This window comes from Danio aesculapii, chromosome 5 (genome assembly GCF_903798145.1).
Source record: "Danio aesculapii chromosome 5, fDanAes4.1, whole genome shotgun sequence".
Classification (NCBI taxonomy): Eukaryota; Metazoa; Chordata; class Actinopteri; order Cypriniformes; family Danionidae; genus Danio; species Danio aesculapii.
The window spans coordinates 42,008,809-42,018,655 of record NC_079439.1 but is presented as its reverse complement, the minus strand read 5'-3'; the positions used below and the strand labels follow the sequence as shown (position 1 = coordinate 42,018,655).

General features: G+C 40.4%; 1 protein-coding gene across 2 annotated transcripts in view; it reads right to left on the bottom strand.

The window, feature by feature from the left end:
* Positions 1–4,476: 4,476 nt before the first annotated feature.
* fam222ba (family with sequence similarity 222 member Ba) overlaps positions 4,477–9,847 on the bottom strand; it is an 81,856-nt gene continuing 76,485 nt past the window's right edge. For both annotated transcript variants that reach the window (XM_056458212.1, XM_056458211.1), the window contains exon 3: positions 4,477–8,267. In XM_056458212.1, coding sequence (XP_056314187.1) covers positions 6,562–8,267 — 1,706 coding nt within the window. In that variant the 3' untranslated portion in view covers positions 4,477–6,561. The remainder of the gene's footprint in view (positions 8,268–9,847) is intronic.

The window sequence follows — 9,847 nt, the reverse complement described above, 5'->3', positions numbered from 1 at the left end:
TATATATATATATATATATATATATATATATATATATATATATATATAGAGAGAGAGAGAGAGAGAGAGAGAGAGAGAGAGAGAGAGAGAGAGAGAGAGAGAGAGGGAGAGAGAGAGAGAGAGAGAGAGAGAGAGAGAGAGAGAGAGAGAGAGAGAGAGAGAGAGAGAGAGATACAATATAAATGAGGAGAGCTTTTACAAAACTAAAAACTCTCTCTGGATTTATGATTTATTTATATACGAGTTTGTAAGGTGTCACGGTGGTGCAGTGGGTAGCACAATCGCCTCACAGCAGGAAGGTTGCTAGTTTGAGCCCCGGCTCTGTGGGGAGTTTCCATGTTCTCCCCGTGTTCGTGTGGGTTTCCTCCGGGTGCTCCGGTTTCCCCCCAAAGACCAAACACATTGAATAAACATATTTGTTGTTGTAGTCAAAGTTAAAATAAGTTAAAGTTATTAGTTATTCGTTATATTGGTCATTAGTTAATATAATAATTAAAACCCTGCTGAAAAAAAAAACTGCTTTATCCAACCTAAGCTGGCTGGCTGGTTTGAGCTGGTCGACCAGCCTGGTTTTAGAGGGGTTTTGGCCATTTCCAGCCTGGTCTTAGCTGGTCAGGCTGGAAAATGACCAGCTTGGTTTAAGCTGGACATAGCTGGTTTTGGCTGGGCTCCCAGCCTGGCTAGGCTGGTCAACCTGGTTCTAGCGTGTCATCCCCCAGCCTGACCAGCTACCAGGCTAGAAATGGCCAAAACCCCTCTAAAACCAGGCTGGTCGACCAGCTAAAACCAGCCAAGCTGGTTTAAGTAGTTTTTTTCAGTAGGGAAATAACAAATTCGTGCAATGTTTATAGACCAATTTAACTCAACAACAGTGTTTCAACTTACAATAATGACAGTATTTTTTGTTCAAAATGTCAAAGCATCTAATAAACAAGTAATAAATCCAAAAATCCAGAGAAACGGATAATTTTCAAGTCTTAATCTCTCTCTCTCTCTCTCTCTCTCTCTCACACACACACACACACACAGGAAGAGAGAGAGAGAGAGAGAGAGAGAGAGAGAGAGAGAGAGAGAGAGAGAGAGACATAAAAGTGTCCCAAATAGTCTGCTGCCTATTTTCCAACCCTTAAAAATAGCATTTGATGTCTCTCTGGCCTTTCGTGTTTCTATACACACTAAGAAATAGCTACTCACATACACAATGTAGAAAGCTTGAACGTTGGTGGTTGTAGACTTCCGTTGCTTTATGCATCGATATAACGTGTTATACCTACATACACTGTTTACATATAATGAATAACATTATGCAGTTAGTGATGAACAAGTAAAGCCATAGACTGTAAAGCATTATAAGGTTGACGTGCGTCTGTTTGTGTATGTCGCCATCTTGTGGTCCTGCATGGTTCAAACAGATGTGGCACAACAGACCAACTGAACGACTGACAAGCATCACGTGACATGACGACGCAAATAAGCTTAAGACATGATGAATCCTCATTAACTTACTGCTATTTTCACTATTACTGAATGCGTCCACAACGTGTCCCTTGAATTTGTTTCCTGGGCCAATGGCGCAGCGTTTATTAAGTTCAGAGATGGGGTGATGTCCAATTTTCTCTGGAGAAAGTGTTCATGGCAGAGCTGAAACGTTGTCTGTGTAACTTCCGGTGCTGCATCTAATTTATATACAGATCCATCGAATAAAGCAAGATACCGTCAAACATTACAGAGAGCGGGGAAGGGACCTCATTCGGCGGGATCAGATTTTCTGTCTAATATGACTTGAGTGAAAACCGATTCAGCTGTTCATGGGTCTACAAATTTCCCTCTTTTAAGAAAGTAATGTTTATTCAGTATTTTGAGTGATGTGTAGCCTATTCTGTGCTGTGTTGGGAAAAAAGTAATATATTACAATCTGTAGTCACTTAAAAACGTAAATAAATGTGTTAGTTACTTTGTAAGGACGCAATGTGAATATATATGTGCTATGTTATTTTATTGTAATTAGCATTTTTTAAAAACTTTTTTTAAAGAGATAAGGTAGACGCAAAATTGTAATATATTACTTTTTACCCAACACTTTGTAAAGGTTTTGTAAACGATTAGAAATATGAAAAGTGATGCAAATAAACTTGATTTCAATTAATATCCATTTCAAAGAATTTTTTTTTTGTATTTTGTTTAATTAAATATTCTTTCAAATTGTTTCATTTAATCGAATACAATTTAATAATAATAATCAAATAATAAACAGTTTAGGGCAATGCGGTGGCGCAGTGGGTAGCATGTTCGCCTCACAGCGTGAAGGTCGCTGGTTCAAGCCTCGGCTGGGTGAGTTGGCATTTCAGTGTGGAGTTTGCATGTTCTACCCATGTTTGCGTGGGTTTCCTCCGGTTGTTCTAGTTTCCCTGACAAGTGCTATGGGTAAATTGGGTATGCTAAAATTGACCATAGTGAATGTGTGTGTTTCCCAGTGATGGGTTGCGGCTGCTAAAACATATGCTGGATAAGTTGGTGGTACACTCCGCTGTGGCGGCCCCAGATTAATAAAGGGACTAAGCTGAAAAGCAAATGAATAAATGATTAACAGTTTAGGCCTAAATATATTAGACCCTATTCTGGCACCACTATGAATTGATTTGTGAAACATTTCCCTTTGATATTTATTCTGGGTGACCAGGAACAGGATATTGCTCAACCATGACCTCCTGATTGACAGGGATATGCGAGGAAACACACAAGCCAACCTCACTCAGTCAATCATCTTAATGGGTAAAGCCAAAAAAGCCGCTTGCTCCAAAATTTTCACAAAAGGACAAAAAGCTGCAAGGAAACAGCAAAAACACTGAAAATGCATGTTTCAACCATCAGGGGCAAAATTGCAAGTTTTAGTCTCCAAAAACATAATTCCACATCACCTGTGTGTGTCGCCAAAGATAGTTTGGAAAAGCTCTTTAAAAAACTCTACATCCAAAAACACACTTTAGCACCTTATCTGGATATCCTCACTTTCCTTTGGCTTAGTCGATGATTTATCAGGGGTCGCCTTAGTGGAATAAATCGCCATTTCAACGCCATTACAGTTTAACAAATTACAATTGGCAGAGGCAGTTCTTCAGTTGTTTGACAGAAGTAAATATTCAGTTGGTTTGCTTAACCTGAATTAGAGCCTGCATACAGTTTTGCTCATTAATATCAAACCAGATTCTTTCATCACCAAAAATAAATAAATAAATAAATTTTAAAAATGCAATTTTGAGCCCAATTAATATCACTCCCACTTTAGATATTAAGACTGCTTTTGAGTTTTAAAGGGCACCTATTTTACCCCTTTTTCAATTTTTAGCTCAAAACAGCCATCAGATTATTTATTTTACCTTTCAGAAAGTTGGATTTTCAGCTCTGAACACAATGTAGCTGTTTTTGTTGCCTGTGGCTATAATGCTAGATCTCCCAGCCCACTGTTCCCACATGCCTGTCAGAGTGAGCCTCCATCTCCACCTCGGCTGCGTCAGATAAACAGCACAGTGACAGACATGAAGGCAGCAGATCTTATGTAACGTTTGTAAGAAATATTACAGTAAGAACTTTCAGTGATATTATCAATTATCAACTCTCAATGATTATTTGATGTATTTGTTGTGGAATTTATTCAAGCCTTGCTGCAACAATGAGTCACACACAATGTCGTTACAAAGTGTTACACACAGACAGTGTTACACACAGACAGACACACACACAGTGCACACGTTTAACTTTGGACTGTTTTTTCACAGCAAATGTGACAGGATACACGTTAATATCTACTGCTGTATGGATATCTGTTATGTTAATATACAAAATAAACCTGATTTAACGTCCACAAACCGGGATTAAAGAGTCTTCTTTCATAATTGTCCTGACATGCGGCTGTGGTGAAGTAAAGGCAGTAAAATCACTGTAATTCATGACAAACATACACTGTTTTAAAACCGTTTTAATCTTGTAAAACTCATTCTTGATCACATTTGATGATGATTGATGATCACAGAGAGCTGAACAGATCTTTTAATCCCAGTTGCTTTGTGCACGTTCTGTCCTGTTGATATGATTATACGTGTTACTACAAAAACATGTTAATATGTGGCTGCCAATCAATTTGGTGGGCAGGGAAACAGCACTCCTACGTCACGTTGCGGTGGGCCCCAAAATTGCAGGGATTTGGATCCTATTTTAACATCAGGAAATTAAAAAAAAGAGACTTATTGTGTTTATATCACTCCATTATGACTGTGGACTCACTATACCTACACACAGGTCTGTTCAGTTCTGTTTCATCATAGGTGCCCTTTAAGGTTGGGATGATCAGGTATTTCCTGCAACAGCTTTATACACAGTCATGTCATCCTACCTGAAACACTGATTATGGTAATGTTTGGCAGGTTAAGGATGAAATCAAAAACAGCTTTTAAGCAATCACTGAAACGGAGTCACTCGTGAAAGCATAAATTAGAACTTTATTTTATTATTACAATATTACAAAAAAAGAGTAGCACAACTCTCTCATTCTTCAGATTCTTCCCACTCATTCAATCGACAGCCACAGAGTGACAGATTTGAGAAGGCTTCTAGAAGCTTCCTCCAGTTCACAGCAATTGCAAAATGAAAAAAAAAAAAAAAGATTTAAATAATGAGGAAAAAATCTAGTTCAGAATTATAAATAGCACAAATTGCAAAACTGAAGCTTTGAAACGTGGAATAAAAAGACTTTGTTACAGCCCAAAACTACACACAGCTATAAAACATAATGACGATAAAATATTCTTTATTTCTCCGTTTACATTATAAAGTAATTCTAAAGAATTGCTTTTCTATTCAACAAAAGCTCGAGTTAATAAAAATAAACAAGGAAAAATGCTGTTCCTTTATAGTCTATTTGTCAAAATCAGAATTCATTATACCTTTATAATAATCATGCTTGTTGTCAAAGGAAAGTCCAAGGACCAAATACTTAAGGCTTCATGAGGGCTGTTAAGGGGAGGCAAACCAACAGTGAGTCCAGAGACGCTGACCCACCAGCACGCACACGCACATTCACACAAATTCATTCATCACTCACACACCAAGTCCATATCCATATGCAGCCGCATTCATACACAGTTATTACACTTCTTTAAAATGACAGCAGTACAGTAGATAAGCCAGTGTACAATAAAATAAGCAATTCACCTGCTGTTTCACCTTTTTGACTTTTCCTCCTTTAAAACGTCCTCCTTAATTTAACCACAAATGATCTTGCAAGTGATCAATTTGGTCAATTCAAGCACACTCCACAAAAGAATCAGTAGCAACTCCTACTTTACATTATTAATATAAAGGATGAATTCGAAAAAGCAGGATCAGAAACCCTCGATTTGGTACATAGTTAGTTTCTACATTATAATATTAGTAACAAGCCTACAGACACCACCTTCAGTAGTATGTTTAGTCCTGCAAACCCACTTACAGCTATACCACATACGACCCATTTGAAACGGCACAACTCATCTATACAATTCAAGTAGTATTTTCTCATATGTTAAGAAAAAAAGGGAGTATAATGATCAGGTAAAAGGAAAAAGTACACAGCTTTAACATTAAAGCTCTCCTCCGGCCTTAAGAGCTTTACTGAGGAAAGACGTCATCTTTCACAATCATAATTCAAACTTCACTCACAGTAGTGACTTAAAATGCAAAACGACACCTGATTGGTTGCATCACTGAAAGAGGCGTGGTATACAGATGCTGTCTGTTAAGACTCCTGCCAGTTGCAATGCGTCCAGCAAAACTAAGTGATGACTTTCACAAGCCTAAAGCAGTTCCTGTTTCACACCAAATCCATAAAGCCCATAGCAAATCCTTTTCATTTCTAAAAATATAGAAACACAAGTGCCCTGTGCAAAGGGAACACATGAAAAGAGCTTTCACCTAGGAACAGTCTGAAGGGACCAGTGATTGGCATATTCCCGCATAGTTCAAACACTGAAAAAAAGAAAGAAAGGACAAAGAACGTGTCATGCTGAAGAGGGAAGTGCTCGGAGCCTGTCAGCCATCTTGATGTTATAAGGCAGGCTTGAAACAAAGACCTCTCAAATGAAAGCAAGTTGGTCGTCCAATGCACAGAAGCCTTGATGCCCTCAGCTTGAAAGCGATCTACTTCACAAGACACTTTTCATAAAGAAAGAACTAACACAAGAAAGATGTTCATAAATAACCCAGGAGCACTTGAGATCCGGGTAGTAGGAGACAGACAAGACACAAGAAATGAAACAAAATTCCCTTTAGTGCCTTAAAAAAGCACTTGTTTAAAGAAAAAAAATTGATCACTTGCAAGATTAATAGCACAAAACACTGCTCTTCATTCGACACGGTTGTAATCTTGTTTTTTTTTCCTTTGTTTTCATCAACAATCATTCTTGAGGTTTTGAGCTCATTAGGTTCCTCTCGTAATTTCATTAAGACTAACAGAAGATGTCGAGGACACGCGTGTGTGTGGCTGACTTCACTGAGGAGAGACTGTGTCTGAGGCTTGTGGGCTGAAGCTTATCTGTACCCTGGGTGCTGGCCTTGCGTCTCGGAGGGGGGGACCACTACTCGGCCCATAGGGGGTGGCCTGTGCATCTTCCCCATCAGGATGAGATTCTGATCTCGGAAGCAGGGCGTCTGGAAGTCCCCTCCCATGCAATCTGCCGTTTGCATCAGATTAGTCTGCCCTATTAAGGCACCCCCTACTAATCGGTAATGGGCCGCTCCTCCCATGGGGCCGCAGTCCATCCCCGGGGTGGGGTTGGTATTGCCCGTGCCAGTGCCGTGGAAGGACACCGGGAGGTCCTGTGATCCGGAGCTATCACTGTTGGGTGTGGGAAGAATACTGCCCCAAACTGGTGGCTGGTGGTAGTACTGCCCATTAGTGTAGTGTGTCACCGCGCCTGGAGGCATAGCATTGCTGCTGTTGTTGTTGGCAAGTGGCGGCGAAGGGGTGGAGGGCTTCATGGCATAAGGCTGCCCCATGCTCATCTCTGGGGGATAGGTAATGCCCTTGCAGGAGAGGCCAGGGTCATGACTCGGGGGTTTGCAGGGGTGTCCGCCACCTTCTGAGATGTGCTGAAGGTGAGGGAGCTGATGCTGTGTCCAGGACCTCATGTGCGGATGCTGAGGGTTTCGCTGCAGTTGATGGCTTTGATGCTGTAGGTGCTGTTGTTTCAGATCACTGTGATACATATGGTTCATTGCACCCATGTTATGTGGAGGCGCCGCACTCACTGGCGCAGAAGCAGTCATTTTATCAGGAGGGCCAATAGCAAAGGATGGGTGCATGAGCCCGGGAGCGAGTGCATTAGGGTTTCCTGCATGCACCGACACTCGAGAACTTGCGTTGATTAGCAGATTTCGGCTAATGGGACTGGGGTTGGCAATCTGCCCTTCACACATCGATGTTGCACCGGCACCCTGAGCCCTAGCTTGGCAGAACTGGCTAATCTGATGCACTATGCTGTTTAAGTCTGCCTGACGGCCCTGATGGAGCCCTCCAGCCATGGACAATGGAATGGTTGAGGTAGAAACAGTCACGTTAGGAGGGGCGTCTGCAACCGGTAACTTCCGAGCACCCACCTGCAGACTGGCAGGGGGGTTCTGTAGATGCTGCTGAGGAAGCAGGATGGCAGAAGGTGGGTGGGTGCCATGGTGGCCTAAAGAAGCTGCATGGGAAAGAGTCTGAGGCCTCGGAAGGCCCTGATGTTGTGGTGGTATGGAGGAGGAAGGTCTGTGTCCGAGTCCTTGGTGTGGAGGCCCAGGCTGTTGCTGCTGCAAAGTCTGGAGATTCTGAGGGTGTGGAGGAAGCCCCTGCAGATTCTGGGATGCTCTAGGTGGAGCCTGTGATGGGTGGTGCAGGTTTAAAGTGCTGGCCGAGGTGGCTGCATAAGGGCCGCCGGTGGCATTCATTATCACCTCCGGGTGCAGACGTGCCCGTGTGCCGTCAAAGTCCTTGATGATGCCCTTGACAAGGGGCACTTTGACGATGGCAAGGAGACCAGTCTTGGCAGTGGCCTGAGAAGAGGGGTAGGGACTGTATCGGGGGCCAGCAGTGTCTAATCCGTTGACTGTTCGACGAATGTGGTTTCGCTGAGGGACCTTAACGCTGTTGGGGAAGATCTTAATGGTGAGTGGATTGTTGGCAACCTTTTTAGCATAAGCATCCAATTCCGCAGGGGTAGGATACTGAGCAGATCTCATCCTTTGTGGAGTGTCCCCTATATAGAGAAAAAAGAAGAAAATGCATTATGCTTTGAAAAGGACTGTGAGTCACTATGATCTAGCCATTTTATACACACAGCAGGGCAGTAAGAGAATGGAGACCAAGGAGAGGAACAGAGATAATATCACAAACCTGAGCTCCATCTCAATTTCAGCATACAATGGGGAAAACGGCTATAAAAACTGGCAGGCCTCCATTCTACAAATATACTGCTATTTGAATATTTAGGTTCCCCCCCACCCCAAATAATTTATTTCAGCAAGGATGCATTAATATGATCAGAGAGTTAGGTAAAAGCATGGTTAATGTTACAAATCTGAAATGTTTATTAACAGGATTCTGCAGTCTGCAAAAAAACAAACAAAAAAAAATACTTTACACCAGGGGTGCCCAAACTCAGTCCTGGAGGGCTGGTGTCCTGCAAAGTTTAGTTCCAACCTCAATCAGACACACCTGGGCTAGCTAATCAAGCTCTTACAAGGCTTCCTAGAAATATCTTGCAGGTGTGTTGAGGCAAGTTAGAGCTAAAATCTGCAGGACACTGTCCCTCTAGTACTGAGTTTGGACACCCTTGCTTTACACACTTCTCTGAATCACTAAATATTATATTAAGATCTTGACATCCTTAAAATCTTTACTTCATATTTACATTAATTTGAAAGTATTTTGTTCATAGGTTTGATGACTTCCCTATTACTGTAAAACACAAAAACTGCAATAATACAATAATTATAATAAAGTTATTTACAGGTTGATAATAATGCTTCTAACTCTTGTAGAAACAATGTTATCAGTAAAGAAATATTCGTAAAAACTCAGTGTTTGCGACTAAATGTGGCACTTTGTTGCAATGCTTGAAATATTTGATATAATTATTATACAATTTCATATTATTTTGCTACACAATACAGAAAAAAAAGTCTATTCTCACAAACTGATTTGATTTTAAAGAGCAACTCACAGAAACCGTGAGTGTTACAGTGCTCAGCATATACAGTATAAGTACACCCCTCACAAATCTCCTTTAAAATCATATTTTTAATAGGAAGCTATACAATATTATATTTGTGCATATACATTAGATTAGTCAGTACTGAAGCCAAATATGGAGCTTATCTAACAAAATAACTTACGATAATGGTCTGAAAACTAGCACACCCAAATTTATATGTTATAGAAAAATAATAAATACAAATTTAAAAATAAGAAAAAAAAAATCAAGAGAAGCAAAAAATAAAAAATTTTGTTGAAATTTTATAGGTTGTCATTTTGTTTTGCAATATTTAGCTTGAATTTAATTGTATTATCTATCTTTTCTAAACATGTTTGGTGACTAAAATATTATTTGAATAAAAATATCTGTTTAATAAATCTGTTTTGTTTAAATGTACCAAAATACATTTCTTGTATCCACTGAGAAATGGATCCAAATATTCATTTTCAAAATGGGCTGTACTCAGTTATGCCGAGCACTGTATGTGGTGTGGTGTTAAGCCACATGTCAAACAGATGTAGGTGAATGTTCACTTTCTCACTTCCTCTCCATCACTACCAGATGTAACATACTTCATGTGT